At 42.1% G+C, this 21,381-nt stretch overlaps 1 protein-coding gene across 3 annotated transcripts in view; it reads left to right on the top strand.

Moving 5' to 3' along the window:
* Positions 1-20,585, top strand: part of EEFSEC (eukaryotic elongation factor, selenocysteine-tRNA specific) — a 189,932-nt gene extending 169,347 nt beyond the window's left edge. For 2 of the 3 annotated variants that reach the window (XM_039547804.1, XM_039547803.1), the window contains one exon: positions 19,565-20,585. In XM_039547804.1, coding sequence (XP_039403738.1) covers positions 19,565-19,738 — 174 coding nt within the window. In that variant the 3' untranslated portion in view covers positions 19,739-20,585. The remainder of the gene's footprint in view (positions 1-19,564) is intronic. The other variant, XR_005601327.1, reaches the window with a different exon arrangement.
* Positions 20,586-21,381: the final 796 nt, after the last annotated feature.

Below are 21,381 nucleotides of genomic sequence, written 5' to 3'. Positions count from 1 at the left end.
CACTGCAAGAGACAGGATACAAGAATAGATGAACCTCAGGTCTGCTCAAGTATGGCAGTTCCTTTGTTGTTGCATCTGCTGGGGGAAAGCTCTTATCAATTGAGGCTGTGTCAGTAGCCACTCTCCTCCCTTTTGCTTTCCTCTACAGAAGAGTGGATGGAGGGAGAATGGACTTCAAATGCACAAAATTTCCAGGGTTCTGCTACAAAATCAGCAACAGCTGTTGGAATTGTAAGTCACTCCTTGGTTGAGTTTGGAGGCAGAGGAGCCTGCAATTGATCAGCCCTGCCCTCAACAATAAGTGGAGACATCAGGACAACTAAGCCAAACCGGGGGTGAGGGAATTAAAACCCTACGGCAGGGATCTAAATGGAGGACACAGCCCCAAGCTGATATTTGAAGGGACATTGTGTTTTTTATTGGTAGTGTTTTAGGTGATTTTATGGAGTATAAATGTGACTGAAGCGCTATCATTGAGTGAATGAGAGAAGCCAAAAAGAGGAAAATGTGGAGTAGGTTTTTAAAAAATTAATTTGAATGTGAACATTGCTTAAGCCAGGAATCTTCACTTTTCCCCTTCATTTCCTTCCCTTTCTCAGAGGTCCCATATCCTGACAAAACTCAACCAAGAATATGTGGGAACGGGTGTGCCCCATTCCTTTCTTGGGCCAGTTGAAGGGAAATGCTTATAAGTGATGTAACTCCTCTCTCAACCTCTGCCCCTGTGAACAGATTCCCTCTGCAGCATTCCCAATGAAAGATAAATGACCGAGTAGGAAAGATATGTGTTACTTTGCTGAGGTGTCTAATTCTGTTGCAATGGAAACTGTTTTCATCCCATTGATGATTCTCCTCTCCTGAAAGTGCAAGACCCCAATTTTTTTCACTGAATTAAGAACAGGTTTCAAGATTTTGTTTGGAACTTTCTTTTCTTTCCAAAAGGTAGAAACTCAGCCGCTGCCAAATAGTTTCCCTACACTTAGTGGCAGGGGCTAATTGTCAGACGAGGAGTGTGTGATGTCAGGTATGACTGACCGATAGGTTGGGAGTTTCTGGGTAATATATTGGACTGTATTCATCTGTTGACTTTGAATAGGCTAGGGTGCCACAACCATTGAAGTGCTAGCACAAGATAAATGTTAGAGAATTATCCAGCAAGAAAATAAATCTTAAGACATTGGAACCCTTGCTCGTGAAGTGGATCATACTAGGACCCAAACTTAATCAAATAAACAAAGATTTAAATGATTTGAGTGAGAGACATGTGAGATGTTGCCCTTGTGGTTTTGGTAATGAGACTAATTTATTTTTAACATGTTTGTATATTTTGGCTGGTCATGTTACATCCCCCATAATCTAATTTTCTCTCTCCTTCAGTGCTACCTTCAGCTAAACTCACTCAAAATACCAGTCTAATTTGTGTCTTTTGCAATGCCATTCTGACTGAGCTTGTGTTTTGGAACTGCCCAGAGACTCTCTCAATCCAACTGAGGTTCAGAAGGTCACTAGTTCATTCATTAGAACTTGACGGTGCCATTGCATTAGCCTTTACATTGTTCCTCTAATTAACAAATGGGGGTTTAAATCCACAGGCCTCCCATTCAGGGAACTTTCATTGACATCAGTTATGGAAATCTTGCAGGAGTGGGTCCTTTATTGTGCATGGACCTCTCATACCCGGTACCATAACGCTAGAAACTTGAATAGTTTACAGTCAGTTAGTGCTCCCAAATTATGCACACTACCGACATTGTGTTTTTTAAAGTATTTTGGAACTTGGAAACTTCAGGAAGTGAAAGATAATTTGGCTTTGGGAACAATGCTTAGTGGAAGTTGTCCTTGGAGAACATGACCAATCTTCTGCGAATTCAGTATCCAATAAAGGAGATTGTACTGTATTCTCTGATGTTGTACTTAACTAATTGTGGAACCATCAGTGGCTCCAGGAGCCAGGAACAATGTTGTAAGGGAAGGAGGCACAACCTTTAGTGTTGCTGTCTCTTGAGATTTTATCAAGAATTTCACAATATAAGGTGATTTTTCCTTAAAGACCCAACTATTGGAGTCATGTTACTCTGTGAGAATCTCACCTTTGATTAAAAGAGAAAAAAAAGGTAAATTTCTACCGTCATGTGAAGAAAAGGTTGAAAAAGTGAACTCTAGGGCTCCAAAATGCAGAAGTCAAAAAAGAACCCAACATTTATTATGTCTTTTAAGTCTCATGATTTTTGGACATTTTAAATTGGCAATACTGAACCAGCATTGTGGGAAAGGTTTTCAAACAATCAAGGGGCCAATTTTGCAAATTTCCATAGCCTTTTGCGGATTCTTTCTTCTTAGAACACTGGTTATAATATTGATTTAACTAATACAGGGGTAGGCAACCTGTGGCACGCATGCCCAAGGCGGCACGCGAGCTGATTTTCAGTGGCACTCACACTGCCTGGGTCCTGGCCACTGGTCCCGGGGCCTCTGCATTTTAATTTAATTTTAAATGAAGCTTCTTAAATATTTTAAAAACCTTATTTACTTTACATACAACAATAGTTTAGTTATATATTATAAACTTAAAGAAAGAGACCTTCTAAAAACGTTAAAATGTATTACTGGCACGCGACACCTTAAATTAGAGTGAATAAATGAAGACTCAGCACACCACTTTTGAAAGGTTGCCGACCCCTGAACTAATATTTGCTGGGTACACAAAGAGAATTAAGCAAGAATGAAGAAAGGATTCTTGGGTAGCTGGTGAGTGCTGGAAGGGTGGAGCAGAGTGGCTGACTTTTTGAAAAATACAATGCAGGAAAATTAGATATTGAAAAATACCACACAGCTACGGTAAAATCTGTGGACCATTATGATGCCTGTGGACTTCTGGGTTTTAAACGATCAGAGATGCAAATAGAGCAAATTCCTTGATCTTTCAATGACTTATTGAATCAGTTTCCTGGAATGAGTTTCTTAAACAAAATTCCTTTTTAAAAATCCATGCATCACTGATACTTATAGGCCGAAACTTCCATAATTGCATGCAACCAGTTAAGATTTCTAACTAGCTGATTACGTGCACACTTACTATGATTGGTTTCAGAGTAGTAGCCGTGTTAGTCTGTATCCGCAAAAAGAATAGGAGTACTTGTGGCACCTTAGAGACTAACAAATTTATTGTAGCATAAGCTTTCGTAGGCAACAGCTCACTCCGATGAAGTGAGCTGTAGCCACAAAAGCTTATGCTACAACACATTTGTTAGTCCCTAAGGTGCCGCAAGTACTCCTATTCTTACTATGATTGTGCATGCAAATTATGTGCTTACACAATAATGAAAAATTGGGCAGATATGTACGGTAGGCTTCATTGGTTCAAAACTGATTGTTGTGCTTGAAAACCTTCTTGCTTTAATAGTGCACTCTCTTTCTCTCTCCTCTCTACTGTCTCCTGAAAAAACAGAGATTAGGATTGCCAGACAAATATGGAGCAGACAGGGTACCAGGGTAGGAGTTGGCCTGTGGCACCTTCTCTGGTTGAAAAGCTATTTTGTGCCTTCTCGTAAACACTCACTCTGACTGGCTGTAAGTTTTGCTGCAATGGACCACATATAGCCTTGGGCCGTGAGTTTGATGCTACTGTACTTGCATGTGTCTGATTCAGTTTAGGAAGGGGCGATGTGTCATTTTACTCCAGACAGTACACAGATTGCATGGCACAATCCCACTTTATTGGATTAAGGTCAGTATTGTTTAACTTTAAAATTGCAAAAACATACAGTGTACAGATTTTTAAATCTACCCAGTGTTGTTTTCATTACTGTGACCAGTTGACTGCTGTAGCAGCTCAGTGAGCTTTTTCACAAGCACTCAATAAGTGGGAGAAGCTTTGTCATAAGGTTTTAATTTTAGCTTTCCTGGAAGCTAACCCAAAAGTGTAACTCACGCAAGGGAGGTGAGCTATCAGTGAATGTCAACAGAAAATTACAAATCCATGTTCCTTTTCAAACATGCTTCTTTCACAGGGATTTCTAGGGTGATTTGATGTACTTCAGAGGTAGGGAGTATTTTGGAAGGTCGTCTGTCCTACTGTATTTCTAATGCACCAAATCAGTGTAGTGCAATATCTAGGTATTGTGTTGGCTTATAATAGGACAATACCATGAATTGTTTGCTTGCTTGTTTGTTTCAAGGGGTTTCTTTGTGGAGTGGGAGCAATGAATAGGCTGGTGTGTGTGTGTGTGTGTGTGTGTGTGTGTGTACACACACACATATATATATATACACGTGTGCGCACACACATACAAATACATATATTTGTAGTTATCAACAAATACTGAAAAAACTTAAGTGCAAGCCAGTAGACAGATTGTGGAAAAAGAGCTAAATTGAGATTATGCCAGCCTAATGGTTTCTTGCTAGGAACATATGGACTATGATGGATTGCTGCTGTAAAGATTTTTTTTTTTAAATTATTGGGATCCTGTGGGGTAAGACCTACAGCATGGGGCAAATAATCAGTGTTGTAGGCTAAGCAATTTTAGAATGTTTCTTTAACTCTCTAATTGGAAAATATACAGTACAGGCAAGAACAAATCCACCGAGTCTTGTCCTTTGGGTGGCCTGTTTTAGTTCCATGTTTACTACATTATCCTTGCTTTTCTCATAAACCCGGTCTCCCATCTAACTGAGATCCACCTGTGAATGACAACTCAGTCTGTGAAACTTTACCCAGGCAGCCGCGAAACTGTTGCGTATGTTGGCATTTCAAGGCATTATTAAGAAGTCCACCAATTAAATGTGCATTGTTGGTTTTGGCCCTCTGTAAAAGATAGAAATGGATGAAAATATATTGTGGGAGTTTAAAAGCCATTTTAGGAAATAAGACTATGAATGATAGTAATGGGGAGAGGGAGGAATGGAAAACATTCAAATTTATTCTGTGTAAAACAAAAATGCAAAGATTTCCAGAGTCCTTTTTTATAGAAAGTGATAGAGAAGGAATTTATAGGATATTAAAAGACTGAAAACTTTATAGTAACAAAACATTCTGTTATAGTTTTCTCCATTCCACCCCCCACCCCCAACCATTTTCTTTTCCTTGTAATAATTAGTTTGAACTTTCATCTAGTTCTGTGGATCAAGTCATTTTCATACAACTTTCAGGATTTTTTTGTGTATGCTTTAAATCTTTCTTCTAAATATATTTTTGTAACAAAAAAAGCCGTGAATACATTATAATTTCAATTTTCATGGTGTGTGAAAGATTTCTGTACTAGGTCTTTATTGTTTTTGAAGAATTCATCACCCTAGTTAAGAAGCTTAATATAAATTAAAGAAGGTATTAAGGAACATTAAGACATCAAAATGTGGAGCGTTCTTTTCCTTTCGATTGCTCCAAATGCAAACAAGTTGAATAAAATGCAATCAAAGGGCCTGTTTAGAGAACATTGAGTGGCTTTTCAGCTGTGCTGTGGAGAACCTCTGGTAAGAGCATAATTCAAATAAAAAGGCCTTTCTTTCCTCTTCCTAATTCTCTTTGTTGTGGTGACAACAGAGTACAAGGCTGATAAAAATTTAATCACCTTATCTTTTTAAAGCAAATTGCATATTTGTTTACACACAATATACATAACATAAAAAAGAAAAAGCTGCTACCCTATCCTCCTCCCCTTACTAATCGCATTAAAGGCCTTTGCCTAGAAGTTTTTTTTTTAAATAACTGTTTTAGTCTTTATTCTGAAGTCCCATTGTTCAGGATTGCTTTAAAAAGGCAGCCCATGGGAAGATGAATATTGCACAACTTAAACTCTGGGCCAGCACCAAGTAGCAGATGCCCAGTATAAGTCAGTTGAGTTGGGTCAGCTTAACTAGCTTCTGTGGTGACTACTCCACATCAGGAGTTGCAAGCAAGATGGGAGGATTATGGGTCCACAGATCTAGCACTTTGATTTGAAGCAGCTTTGTAATGAATTGCCTTTGGTTCTGTGTCAGATCTGCTAACCTGAACTTTTTCTGCCTCGTATGCATTTCTGATAGGCTGGTGTAAGATTGTGTATTTGTATTTTTTTGCTTTTCATTAGGCTTCCCTGATGAAATTTTAGCCCTTTATGTTGAATTCAAACCAGATTTCCTGTTATACTGCTGCTTATCCTAGTGCAGACCAGAGGTATTGATTTCTTTATGGTATTGGGGTTGACCTTATGTCAACTGAGGCATCTGTTGGCCCATACCAGTGTGTGCTTTAGCTTCAAAACATGCACATAGGAGATAAAGATGGTCCCAACTCAGTGCAACCAAGGATATAGAATTATGAACTCGCACAGATAAAGTCTCCATGCACTGGAATGGAATTATACTATATCCCTTAATCAGCATGGAAATTTGAGTTACGCTCTTCAGAACATGGGAGGCAACTGCTTCCCTACAGGTATGAGAGTTTAAACATTAAAGACCCTACTATAGTGAAACCTATGCAAGAGTCCTTCGTTATTAAGTAAACCTCCTGTTTTAAGAGACTGTCCCAAATATCCCTGACCATACTGAATTCAGTTTGCCTACACACTCATTAGAGAGTAGATTTTAGTTTATGCAAGAGAGGCTCTTAGATATGGTTTGAGATCCAGTGGCAAAGATGTGCCTGGTCCCAGGGCTAGGAATAGTAGTGGGAGTTAAGGGACAAGAATGAGGGACGTTGACAGAGCTGTGTGTGCAGCATAGAACTGGAGGAGTGTTGCCAGTCAGGATTGATGTGTATTAGCAGAACTGGAATTGAGTGATAAACTTGTCCTCCTGCCTAAACTGTGCTTGGTGTTCTGGCCAGAAATTGCTCTTCCTTGTATTCATAAGAACAGTTCAACCAGAAAGAATGTTTTCTGGCTCTTGTTCACTTTTCGTTTTCTTGAACGAAGACAAGTAATGGGACTGTGACAATATGGGAGGCAGAACTTGTGCAGGGGGTGGGAATGAGGCGGAGGGGAGACTTTTAGCTCCACGGTCCTTAAGTAGCATGGATTTTCAAGTTTCAAAACCAGTTCCAGCACCAGAGCCATCACAAGAGTGCACAAAATCTGTTAAATTGCAGAAAGACTGTGCTGGATAGTTAAGCAAACAGCAAAGTTCAAGTTGTGGCTCACTGTCATTGTTTTACTATCAATATTTATCTTGCTAATTAAATCCTTTTGGCTAGAGATATGAGACAGCAATGATCTTTGATTAAAGGAAACCAACGCAAGGTCGACCTTACTTTAGCAGGAGTGCTCTGATCACCAAGCAGGCCCATGGAGAGTGGGAACAAATGCACATCAGCGGTTGAAATAATAGTGACCAATTGCTTCTGAAAAATAATTTTTCTAAAATACTATGTTCCCAGGCTGGCTGTTTTTAATAACTTGGGATGTTTCCCAGTATGATCGTGAAGCTAGAGCTGGTCAACCAATAATTTCTCTACTGTCAAACTCTAGCAAGAGTCCCTGTAAACATCAAGCTGCAGCTTCACCCTTCACATTAATAGCATTGTCCTCGTTATTTTATTTTATTCCAGTAACGCTCAACATGTGCAAACACTCAAGACGAATGGCTCTTGCTCTGAGGAGCTTACAGTACAAGAATAGACAAGTAAACAGTGCATGCTCAATGGGCCAGATATAAAACATCATAAACTCTCCTCTTTGCCTCTCCATGTTCCCAAAAGTTAACCTGGCCTACTTCTGGAACAAGAGGATCCAAGCTGTATCCCACTGTCAACAAATAGGCACACTGTGCAGCACACGGACAGTTGTGGAGTATGAGATGGCCATGGAATTTTTAGTGTATAAAAAATATGGCCCTGTTTTGTACTCTGAAAGTGTGTGCTAACCTGTCTGACTAACTATCCGAGAAATATAGAAGAGCTCTGACTTGTTGCTTCAGACCGGGGGTCTGAGTTTGGGCTGGAGAAGATGCTGAGTGGGCGCTGAGGATAAGGCTGCCCTTTGGAATATGTTTTGGCAGACACGGATGGCCTTGTAGACAGCGTTTAGATTGTCTCACTGGCAGTGGATAACGTGGCTTGTTCAAGTGGTTTATTTTAAGGAGCAAAATTACAATGCACAATGGAGCAGATAGATGGAAAAACCTGTCCCATCTCAGTGCTCCGGGCAGCAGAGACGCCACATGCTTACATGGGTCACCAGAATGTAAACATCCTTCTAGACAAATCACATTTTGATGCTGGATCTTGTCATTTATATTGTATTTTGATGATCGGCATCATGATGATGCTACACTGATTTTGGAAGTTTGAGTTGCACACATCGATCCTCCGGCAGATTCAGCTTGCTGACTATGGGGTGGACCAGTAAACCTCTGGATGGAGTGGCACACTGAATGCACACTTGATACATTCTGCTTGATCTAGGTGGTAAATTAAGGACTCTTTTAGGGCGGGGGGAAAGGGCAGCCAGAAATCATGGAGGTGTTAGTAAATACTGTAAATGTTTCTGGTCTGGGGCTTGCAGTACTAGGGCCTGAGTTCCATTTAGCAGTATGAATCAAAATGCTGACTTTATGCAGAGGGGACGCTGAGCTAATTAAAGAAATAGTCCTACTGTGTACAATTGAGCCCATAAAACTCTTCTTGACCTTGAGAAGACCCCCAGCAAGCTGTGGGAACCTTCAAATTGTCCCCTCTGAACTTTTTTGTTTTGTCATTTAAATATAGTAACTGCTTTTTAATTAAAAAAGAAAAATTAGATGGCATTTCAAATTGTGTCCATAGTGCCTTAGGGACCTATTACAGTACAAATTACCCTATATTATTTAGTGAGGCCTTGTTACCACTGCGTGAACCAAGAGTTACCTCTGTAGGAGTGTAGGACAAGAAGGGCCCTTCTTTGAAAGTCTGGTTCTGAACATGAAAGTGACGCCAGCAATTGGAAGCAATTTGTGGAATTGTTTGATTATATTAATTATGGCACCAGCAAACAGTGCTTGGGAAACAGTTTTGTTTTCTTGAATTCTTTCTTGATTGCTAGCAGTGAAAGCCAAGATACAGGATGTGCCTTTAAGGACCGCCGGAGGGTGCAGTTCAAGCCATTGTGCAGAATTGGCACCGTGCATGAAAGGGTTGTGTCCAGCTTTATGTGAGAGTTTTCCAAATACAGCTTTGGCCTGAACTTCACCTAGGTCATTCTCCAGAATTAAAACAGCTTCTTTCTTCCTCATCAAGAAAGAGCAGCTCTTTCCTAATAATCAGAAGACCATAATGAAATCCACTTGGTAATTCCAGTTCCAGTATAACAATCTTATAATAATGCCTTTCATTCCAGACGCCTGCACACAAGCTCTCAGTTCACTCACCACTGAAATGCAGCCTGCTCAGGGGTGGAACACAGCAGCTGTTCAGCAGTGCATAGCAAAACTGTACAGTAGTTGGGGACATGTAGTGATACTGTATCCAGTTGGAACTTCAGGAGTAATTTAGCTGCTGCAGGCAGAATATAATTACCCAAATCATGATTTGGTGAGGACATTGGGGCAGCCTAGTCTTCTGAAAAGTGCTGTGAGATTTTTCATCACCGCAGACAGTTAGTACCTTGGTTTTATGTTTCCAAAAGACAGGTCCTGCCTAGCAGCATGTAGACCCTAGTACTATACTGTGGCATTCATTCAATACTGATTCAGAGGGAAGATTGCCACTCACTAAATTACCAGGATGCCTTTCTGCAGCTCCTGTGCTTTCCTTGGTGGTCTCCCATCCAAGGGCTTTTCTTGCCCTATCTTGTTTAGTTTGTGAAATCTGTAGGGCCACAGCACCAGGTGATATTGGAGATTTGCAGATGTCAGCAACAAATCAAGGATAGGCTCTAACACTGATAAATGCACCTACACCAGAATAAGTAATACCCGTATTCCAGTAACAGCTAGTAATGGTGCAGATGCACTAGTATTAAGCCATTAGTGTAGACAGGGCTCTGGCTTAGAGCAGACTTCCATGACATGGTGGTAAAAACACCTGGGGCATATCTACAATACTACCTGCACCGCTGCTATTACTTGTGCAGTTGCAGCATTAGTAGTAGTTCCTATAGAAAAATCAGTTACCACATTAAAGTAGACTGTTCTAATGTGTGCAGGTATTTGATTAGATTTAAAATTCCCATGAAACAGAAATGTAAACGTTTGCCCTTGTCTCTTTGGTTCAAATTTCACACTCTTCAACTCCACCCAGTTGTAGAGCCTGCTGGCTGTCCACCCTGTTGCATGTCAATCCAGAGGCAGCTCTGTTCCAGCAATGCAGAGATTACTGATACTGAAGTATTTATGGGACCCCAATAACTGTAATTGGTAGTATGCAGTATATTAAGCATGAAAGGAACTATTGAAATTTGTGATATCCGGTCTAGGTGTCATTGTAATTGTCATTGCAGTAAAGAATTGGAACTGTTACTTAATGCAGGGGGCACCCAGGCCTATTTCAGGGAGGGGGGTTTGAAGTTCAGCAGTATACATTTTCCTCTCTTTTGGCTGGGTTAGAGGGCACGCCCTATATGTATATCATTCCACCTGTCCACCTGGCTGTTACTTCCTTCTCTGGCTAGGCACACAGGAGTTACTCCATTTTTTTACTACTTTCCCCCAAAATATGTAGCATTCAGCCATTTACAGTTTTCCAGTTACTCAGCATTTCATTAGTCTTCTAAGGGAGACGAGCCATTCCTGGAGGTAAAGGAGACCTCTGAGATTGGAGTAGGAATGAGGAGGCAGAGGAAACCTGGAAAGGAAAGAGGGAAAGCTGGAGCAGGGAATGGGGTAGAGAGAAATGGCTAGGTGGAAAGAGAACAGAAAGCAGAGGAGAGCTGGAGGGGGAAGGGGTTCTCAACCTTTTTTCATTTGAAGACCCATAAAAATTTTGAATGGCGGAGTGGACCCCTTTGGAAGTCTTAGACCACAGGTTGAGAACCACCGGGTTAGACTTCAGGAGAAATAGCCAAGTCCACCTTAGCAGATCTTTTCAGGGTCAGAAAAAATTATGAGGAGCAGAAGACAGCTAAACAAAAGGAGGAACGGAGCAATGAATGGGCTAAAGGATCATTTGAAGCTGTGGACTGGGATCCACAAGAACAAGAAGGAGCAAGGCTTCTTCTTCGAGTGCTTGCTCATCTCCATTCTATATTAGGTGTGTGTGCTCACCACGTGCACCGGTGCTGGACGTTTTCCCTTAGTGGTATCTGTAGGGGACTGGCTCTGGCCCCCCACCCTCAGTTCCTTCTTGCAGCCAGTGACGGTGCTGGAACATCTGCTGCTTCGGCTAGCCTTTTTTCGCTTTGTTCAGTATTTTGAACTTTTCTTGTAAAACAGTTGTACGTAGTTAAGTTTCCCTTAGTGTGTTAGTGTTTTTACTTGGTTGGCCCCGAACGGGACTTAGCCTAGGGATGGGGCATGCCCTGGTCCCCAAGCTTTAAGCCATGCGATCGCTGCAAGAAATCAATGCCCATTAGCGATCTGCATAATAGTTGTTTAAGGTGTCTCTGCGAGTCGCATATAAGTGACAAGTGCCGTACCTGCAAGTCATTCAAACCTCGGACTAAGAAGGAGAGGGACTTTCATCTCAAGGCACTCCTAGTGGAGTCAGCGCTAACTCTGGCAACGGAGAAGTCAAGATCTGAATCTGCCCCGTGTACCGCAGCATCAGTATGCAACACCCCACTGTCAACGGACCGGTGCCGATCCCCCTCCCTGGCACCTGCCAGGCGGCTAAAGAAGACTGGGAGAGGAAGATCTCCTACATCCCGCAAGGGGAAGGAGAGGGCAGGAGGGGAGCCAAGGCCTGAGGAGGACAGCTCGATACCTCCTTCCAGAAGTCGGGCACGAGCTCAGGTCAAGTGGTCCAGCCCACCCCGACCCATGCCTGCCACACCAGACAGTGACTGGGGCCTTTGCCAACTAGAGGTCTCGTCAACACCTGAGGCCCTGCAGCCAGTGCAGGATATCCTGGCGCTACCAGTATCACCCACACTGGCTATGGAGGTGCCCCGGTCGAGGGGTAAACGCACCTTGAGTCCTTTAAATAGGTCCCCGTCTCAGCGGCATTGCTCCCCATTGTGGGGGACGTCCCACCAGCGCTCACCCTCAGGGAGCCACCAGGCTTCGAAAGCAGAGAGGCAGGCTTGGTGAAGCCCTCGCTGGTCTCCGGACTCAGGGTACCACCTGCAGGACTCGAGGCGTGCCTCGCCGGTGACCTGGCACAGGCCTGCAGAGGTCCACCCTTCCCAACATTAACAGCACTGGGACCTGCCCAGTGCTTCACCCATAGCTCGTCACCCGTCGCGAGCCCGGGACAGTCTGTCTCAGGAGTGGAGTCATCAGTCCACAGCTCCTCAGTACGCCTTGCCATGTCATGGATCCCCAAGATTGGAGAGAGAGTCTTCCTGGCGACCAACCCACTCCAGATCCCGGTACCAGTCAAACAGCGTGAGGTGTGGATCATTTTAACGCCATCGCCGAACACTGCTGGTTTCCGAGGACCTGCAGAAGGGACTCATCCCGAGTGGAGAGCTCCCTGTCCAGGTGCAGCAATCGGCACTGCAGCGACCAGGATAGCTGATCTACTCGCTCGTGGTCGCCTGAGAGCAACCACTTGGGCTCAAGTTCTGGCATTGGACAGGAGTCATTGCCGGTGGGCCAAAACCCAGCACTGGCGGTATCCTTGGTGTTGGCAGTATCGTCATCTAACCCATGGCCCCAGGGTACCCATGGAGAGGTACCCATGGAGTTTTACTCAGCCTGGTACCCCCATGGAGTTTTACTCAGCCTTCTCAAGGGCTCAGGTCGGTGGTGAGGGCCTCAGACAAGCCATCAGCCTCAGTATCCCCCGTGCCCCCAGAGCAACCTACCTGGCCAAGTGGACGAGGTTCTCCCACTGGGCGTCTGGCGTAGCATTCCTCCGTCACAGTCCACCTTACAATCTATCTTAGATTACCTGCTTCATCTTAAGAACCAGGGGCTGGCCCTCTCTCCCATCAGGGTGCACCTTGCGGCCATCTCCGCTTTCCACCCGCCGATCCAAGGTCAGACAGTTTTTTCGCATGACATGTCGAGCAGATTCCTGAGAGGCCTTGAGAGGCTTTTCCCGCCAGTCTGGGCTCCTGTCCCACAATGGGACCTTAACTTGGTTCTTTCTAGGCTCAGGGGCCTGTCCTTTGAGCCTATGGGCTCCTGCTCCCTTTCCCACTTGTCATGGAAGGTCGCTTTCCTTGTGGCGATCACATCAGCGAGACGAGTGTAGGAGATTAAAGCCCTGACATCGGAGCCACCGTATATGGTGTTCTACAAGGACAAAGTTCAACTGCGACCCCCTCTGGCCTTTCTGCCGAAAGTGGTGTCTTCCTTCCATGTCAATCAGGACATCTTCCTCCTGGTGTTTTGTCCCAAGCTGCACACTATTCACGAGGAAAGGAGGCTGCAAGCCTTGGATGTCAGACATGTCCTGGTTTTTTATCTGGAGCGTACCAAGCCCTTCCACAGGTCAACCCAGCTCTTCATCATGACAGAGGACAGGATGAAGGGCCTTCTGGTGTCCTCACAGAGGATTTCCAACTGGATCACCTCCTGAATCCGGACCTGTTACAAGCTGCCCCAGGTCCCACCACTACCGAACATGAGGGCCCATTCGACTAGAGCCCAGGCGTCATTGGCAGCCTTCCTGGAGCACATTCCCATCCAGGATATTTGCAGAGCTGTGACATGGTCTTCGGTTCACATGTTCACAGCACATTACACCATCACTCAGGAGGCCAGAGATTACGCTTGGTTTGGCAGAGCTGTGTTGCAATCTACACATCCATGAACTCCTACTTGTCTCGGTTGGTACTGCTTGGGAGTCACCTAATATGGAATGGACATGAGCAAGCACTTGAATTTGTGTTTTTCGAGATGTGTTGTTTATGTTCATTCCATGACCCACCCTCTTTCCCCGCTGTCAGAGTTTCTGGAAGAAGGAACTGAGGGTGGAGGGAGCCAGCGGTGCCCCGTATACCATGGCATGTGCGCGCCACTTGAGGGCGCCAGAGCCAGTCCCCTATGGATACCACTGAGGGGAAAACTTCCAGCACCAGTGCATGTGGCGAGAACACACACCTAATATGGAATGGATATGAGCAACAAATCTCGAACAACACCAGTTATGGAACAAGTAACTGTCTTTTACACATAGTAGGTTAAAAAATATACAGCAGTGAGGAGAGGAGATAGAGGAGTGAATACAGTCAAGTGGAAGTGAAGGAATTGATTTGAGTTAGGCAGTGGGTCAAGCTGGAGAGAGGATCTGATGAGGCAGAGGGAGGATCACTTGCATGGAGGAATTGGCATTCATTCCTCACGTATCTTCTCAGCATGTGAGTTCTGGAAGGAGTTTACCACCTGTTTGACCCGTATTAGCCAGCACCTAAATCATAAATGAACATATGAAGAATCGTTCATGAACTCTTGTATGCAGCAGAGGATTACTTTTGCTTTGTTTTTACTTAATGATATTTCTATGTGAACTCAAAGAAGAGGGGAAATCTGAAGGATTTCTGTTTTTCCAGCACCTCTTAATTGGTCCTCTTGCAGAGCAGTATTGGGGGAAATGCTCATCTGCTATCCTGGCTACTGACTAGGAGCAGTGAAGTCATCTCTTCCCTATAGGCCTGATCCAAAGATCATGGAAGATAATGAGAAAAGGTCTATTGATGTGACTGGGCTTTGGATCAGACCCTATTAGAGGGATCAGGTAGGTATGAAGAAGAAAATGATCATGCCATGATGAAGCATCAGGGGAACCTTAAAACTCCATTTGGCACAGCCTTTGAATTATTGCCAGAGCTGACTGGGTAGATACTTAGTATCAGGTATTTGATAGGAGAAGAGGAAGAAGAAATACAAGCCCAGAATTTCTTTGCATGTTATCAGGGTACCAAATTGTTGTAATTGCATGTTTTCTGCAATTAGACAAGAATTTTTGCCTGTGCAATTGTGAAAATCTGGGTTATAATAATGTTTTATAAACTAAAACTAATGTAACACAAATTAGGGCAAAACCTATTTTATTGTTGAAAATATAAAATTGTTCCAAAAAATCTTTATCTTTCTGCTGTATGAAGCCATTCTGAGGCTTTGAAATTAATTTTCCTGGTGGGATTTTTTTTTCATTTGCATGCAAAGTTTGCATTTTCTGGAATTGTGAAATATACACTCTGGGATGAATCCTTTAGTCCTCGCTAAAATAGAAGAATCCTATAGTTAGTTTGAGAGTCCTGACATGGTATTTACAACAGAGTAATAACAGGAGCTATTGTATATTCACATTTCCTTCTCTAACCTAGGTTAGTCTACAGTATAAATACATTTTAAATAAGGTCTGGCTGGGAGAGTTATGTTATATACTTAGTGGTAAAAGCAGGTTGATGGTTGGGAATGAATTTGCTAAGCTTTCAGCTATCTACTATGCCTCTGAGGACTGCCCATTAATAATATTAATATGTAGGTATTTCCCAGCAATGTGGGCAAGGTGCGTGTTAGAACTTTGAAGCTAAAGTCTTTTTTAACACACAGACCTTTTAAATTTAATCCATTAGCAACTTGGCAAAATAAAGTAATTGTCCAACAGAGGAAGGAAAAAAATCTATTAACATTTGCTACAAATCCTAGTACAGGCAGCACTTAATTAATGGAACAGATTTCTCACTATATATTCAAGCTAACATAGTCATTGTTCAGGAGAGATTAGACCTCTAATGTAAGCAAGTTAAACTAGAGTTTCATCTAAAAATATCTGTCATTTCAGCTATTAAAGGGCTGATGTCTTCTTCGGTGACAGATATATTTCCCTTCATTTCCTGGGTTTTGTAAAATGTAAAGTATGCATTGTGTGTAACGCGAGAAATCCACGGAGGTAGATGAAGCCTAGATTGTGCCTCTCTGCCTGTCTCTCTCTGCTTGCTCCTTTGTGCTGCTCTGTATCATAGAGCCTCTTCAGCCATAGACCTCCTGGCACCAGAGTGAAAAAAACAGCAACTGCCATTTGTCAGGGTATGATGCCAGCCACCTAATCTGTTTGCAAAATGAGGGCCATGGGATCTGATTAAGTAATTTAGATACCTTGCAAGTTTAATAATACCTGAGCTGCATTTGGCTGGCAGCCCATGATTTCACTTGTAGGAACTGCCACATTCTTCCATCTCTCCTGCTAACTCTTCTTGCACATAATGCCTTGTTTGAATCTGAATGGGTGTGGAGCCTGCAGACGAGGTAAAGTTTGGCCTCTCTTTTGGTTTAAATTTTTTTGGATGGATTGGAGAGGAGGTTGCTTTAAACAAACAAACAAAAAAGCCTCCTCCTTCCCCCTCCCTCCCCCCCGCAGTTCTTTACACTTTGTGTGGCTCCATTTTCATTTTTTTCATCATTTTTACTTAAAATCAAAATTTTCAAATGTGGGTGCTTAAATTTAGGCAATGGCCTCTATGAGTGGCCTGATTTTCAAAGGCGCTGAGCACCCCAGGCTCTCAGTGGCTTCTGTGGGAGTTATGGATGCTCTGCTCATTTGGAACTGTGATTGTACTGCACCTCTGGAACTCAAGCCAGTTACCTATTCCTGTTGTCAAGAGGAAGGGTTCCTGAGTATGGAATTAGGTAGCTAGCTTCTGACACTCAAGATAGAAAATGTCGGCCACTGTTGTCAAGTTTTAACCCCCCATATTAGATATTTTTTTAATTAAAATGTGTCTTGCACAACCTACTAATATGACTTGAAATATTTCATGATCTTTTGTTGTTAATGAAAATGGGCCTTTCTGAGACAATTTGGATTTAAACATCTTCCTAATAGCAGCAGTGTTCCAGCAGCAGCAGCAACATAATACTAGTGATGAGACCAAGAAAGGGAAACTGACTAGTAACCGAAGTGAAACTAAACCGCATATCTTCCTTGTCTAAACTGGGTGAAGTCTGAAAAGTAATCAGTCTCCCTGAAGAAGTACAGGAAGCCCTGTAAGTTAGGGACATTTGCAATGAGATCGGTCAAAAGAGTGGAAATGTACAATAGGGAACAAATCCTGCAGAGGCAGGGACCTACACTGGATCAGCTAATAGATTTTTCCATTTCTATTATTATTACTGTTGTTTCCAGCATTCAAAATGTGCTAGATACTTTCCAAATGTAAAAAAAGGTACTTTCTATTAAATGATTAAATTCTTTCATTTTTAATGATGAAAGGTGGTCGTAATGCAAGTAAGAACTTTGTAAAATAGGTTTTATGTGGACAGCACTTGGGTTTGGGTTTTATAAAAATCAGCAACAACAAAAAAGTGTACAGTGTAGTGGAGGCATATAGTATGTGTTTGAGGTCAGGTTTTACTGTATTAACTTACTTGATTAATTGTATCTCCCACATGCAAGGATAATTATCATCAAACTTCTCAGCCACTGGGGAGAAACTAACCTAGTCACTTTTACATGAAATAAGTGTTGCTTTTTATATCCCAATATCTGAAGATAAAAGAAGAAAACTTTTTACTGGTCATTCATATACATTTCAGGAGGTCTTGTAGAATGTATGCAAAGTTAATGCTGCCTGACATTTGACTTCCCCAACCCTAGGCCATGTATTTTTTAAATTATGTACCTATATAATGTGTTCCTTTTCTCCCATACTCCCACGTCCCTTTGTGTTTGGAGAGAGCACCTGATTGTCCTCACTTCCCCACAACATGGAGCATTTGAGTGGTCTGCATGTCAGAGCGCTGTGTATCAAGGATTTGGCAGTGTTTTCAGAACCCTCCTTACAGGAATTGAAGGGATAGTTGACAGTGTAATGCAGGGGTAGGCAATCTATGGCACACGGGCTGATTTTCAGTGGCACTCACACTGCCTGGGTCCTGGCCACCGGTCCGGGAGGCTCTGCATTTTAATTTAATTTTAAATGAAGCTTCTTATACATTTTAAAAACCTTATTTACTTTACATACAACAATAGCTTAGTTATATATTATAGACTTATAGAAAGAGACCTTCTAAAAACATTAAAATGTATGACTGGCACGCGAAACCTTAAATCAGAGTGAATAAATGAAGACTCGGCACAGCACTTCTGAAAGGTTGCCAACCCCTGGTGTAATGGTTTTGCTGCAGCACCTGCTTATTTCCTATTCTCTTGCTGTTGAGATTCCTTCCCCCCTCACACATACACACTTTTGCAGCACGTCATGAATGCCTCTTGGAGCAATTTACTATCTGACATAGCAAGAAGAGAAGGTGACTCTGGTGCTGAGTCCCTACAATCAGCTTTAATACCCACTAGATGTGTGTGTAATGGAGCAAATCGCATGTGCTTGTAGACCTCCTGTCTCCAGTAAATCATAAGCATCTCAATCTTTTTGTCAAGCCATGATACGAGACTCCATCTCTGAATTTCAGAATGAGGTGGGAGAAGCTGATTAAGTGTTTGAGATAAGGTTACGTGACACCGAGGTTAAATACACCTGAACTGAATCTGGCCAAATGCCTGAGAGCTACATTTTGGAGTACGCAGATAGGTGGCATTGAATATGCTTCTCAGAGGTTCCCTGTCATCTGCTTTAAGAAAGAAAAGGCTTCAAGAGCAGTCTCCAAGGAGCAGTATCTCCCCTGTTTTGCAGCATTTATTTGGACTTGGCTACCTTGTATCTCTTATCTGAAATGTCACCAATGTGACCCGTTAAAATAACATAAAAATGGTAAATAAAACCCCTGCTGTTTAGGTAGAAAAAGGCAGATATTCCTGTTTCAACACAGAAGATTTAAATCCTTTTCGAGCATAGTATTTAAACTTCCGGTCGTGCTCCCCCAAATTCTGATCCTCTTAAGGATTGGCCATGTAAAAAAAAATTGTAACCGGTTAACATATATGGTGCTTTAGCCAGAAACAACACTGCTTTACTTGTGGTGTATTGAGCAGTGTACTTTTGGCCAGTCTAGTAATGGACCAAAGGTATTCAAGACCTCTGGTGCCTATGGAGCTACACTTTTCAGGATTTAAATCTTTGATTTGTCACTTATGTTCTTGTTAGATTTCTATATGAATTCTTTTGGGCAAGTTGGTTTTGCTTCTCAGAAATAGAGCAAGGTTACATGTGACTCGTATTGAGTTTTAAAAAATGCTAGGCCCCAAATCCACTCTCAAGAAAGAAGAGGTTGCTGGAAAGCAACCATGCAGGATAAAGAGGGAAATCTGTAGAGTTTTAAAGGCCTAGATCAGACAATTTGATCTGATTTGTTAAAAATCCATTACTTTTTATCCCCTCAGAACTTTGGAAGGAGATGGCTTGGGGGGTGACTGTATTAGAGCTTGCAAAGAACTTGGATCTGGGAATGAGGATGCAGGAGACTATATTGGATTGCGGGGGATAACTATTCTGAACTGCACTTTTGAAAGATTGTCATAATTTTAGTTTTAGCCAATAAATCCTTGAAATGAGGTATATTGCAATGATGAACTCACGTATTCATTGTTTTCAGATGTACACTTGTAATATTGAAATGCTGACAGGCAGTTTTTTGTCATGTATGTTCTTGATTTTTTCAGACGGACTCAAGCCAGATACAAAGGTGTTTCTCACTGTCCCCTCCAAGAAGAAATCCAAGGCAGGGAAGGGAGATACAGCCAAAGAGGATGAAAGCAGCAAGGTTGACTCAGCCCAGCCTGTTACTATCAGCCTTCTCTTTAAAAGATACGTCTTTGACACACACAAGAAAATGATTCAATCTTGAGAAGGCGGAAGAGGCCTTCTAGCTGATGTCTGAAGTGTCCTTAAAAGGCTTACACACCGAAATGAATTCAGGTGGAACGAATTTCTTATCTGAAAACCTTGGACTTTGAAAGGCTTTTTATCTCAGTAACATCCTATAAGGGCGCCTTCTACCTGGACTGAAGCTGGAAAGTCCTCCTATCCTCATGACTACACTTGGCCTCCAGAATCTGTTTGTTCTGATTTTGCTGTTTGAATTTCCCTGCTGTCCCTCTTGGCAAGTGTCACCTGCCAATTTGTACAGTTGTGTTTTACAGTTGATAGAAATGTTTTCGTGAAATGTTTTAAGTTTCTTTTAATTTAAGCATTCTGCAGCAAAATCCAAACCCAGTAGCATTTGGGAAATTTTATGAGAACCAGTAAATGAAACTAACCAGTCTATTTCACGCCCCAAGCTGAGTGAGGGGCAAAAAATACCCAATGTAAATGGTGAAAATTAAAATAGATGTTTTGAATTCTTTCAGATCTAATAATGTAAGTTGCGGTCTGAGAGACAAGTATGGAAGTTTTGTATAAGTGATTTATATCTTGACAGGGTGCAGTGTTAGAACATCCTCGTAAGCAAATAATTTCAGGGTCTGTATTGTTATGTTTCCTAGTCTGGCAGTTCAGAACTGCTTTTCTACAATATTTCACATAGCTTTTGTGAGTCTGCTGGCTATTTATTTGATTCTTTAGGAAATTGGGAGGCTAAGCTATTCTGAATCATTGCTAAGAAAATATGTGCTGGAACTGCTTTAATTTTTGTAACCAAAGTGCTTGTTTTGTGAGAATGAAACAAAAAGTTGCCTGTGGAAATAGTGACTGGCTTTATTTCATTAAATTAAGATACTATATTGCAGTTATAAGGGTTTTTAAACTGAAGATCTCTAAGGCACTTTAGAAACTATTAGCTGTTTAGAAGGCTCTCATAGGTGGTACTTCTGATTTTTTGCCCTAACCTCATAAAAGCTGGGGATAACAGTTCTCCAGTGTCCCTTATTTGTTTCCTCTAGAGCATAAGCCACCCTAACACTGATACTAACAATGGTTGTACACATTCAGATGCTGCACTCTTGAGCAGGGATTGAACTAAGGATTTACAACACCAAAACATTCACCCCGTCATTTGATCAAAAGGAGTAACGCTATTCACCGTCAGTAAGTGGTGTGGTTGCTGGGACCAGCTATGAGAATGAGATGGGGCCACATGCACCAAGCCAGTATATTTCTTTAGATCACATAGAATGCTAATCAAATAACCATAATAGATCATTTACTCTCTTGCTTGCCAAAGCATTATTGATCAGCCATCCAGTAATGGGAATAGGGGTTGTTCGTTAGTTTATGCCCTTTCTGCTGGCTTGGGTGGCTTTTTTTCAGCAGAGCAAAATATTGTAGGATTTATTTATTTGGTGACAGGGATGAACTGGAATGAGCAAAAAACTTAATATCCAGAGAACATTTCCTACTAAACATTCTTGAGGCAGGGCAAATTTGGTGCCTAAACTAGCTTGACACAATGTCCCTTTAAATCAGATCAGAGGAAGTGCTTTGTGGAATAATCCCAAACAGTTTCTGCTGAGTGAGTGAGTCCCAGCCAAAGCTTTAGCAC

Source organism: Mauremys reevesii, linkage group 7, assembly GCF_016161935.1.
Source record: "Mauremys reevesii isolate NIE-2019 linkage group 7, ASM1616193v1, whole genome shotgun sequence".
Classification (NCBI taxonomy): domain Eukaryota; kingdom Metazoa; phylum Chordata; order Testudines; family Geoemydidae; genus Mauremys; species Mauremys reevesii.
This window is presented reverse-complemented; position numbering and strand designations above follow the sequence as displayed.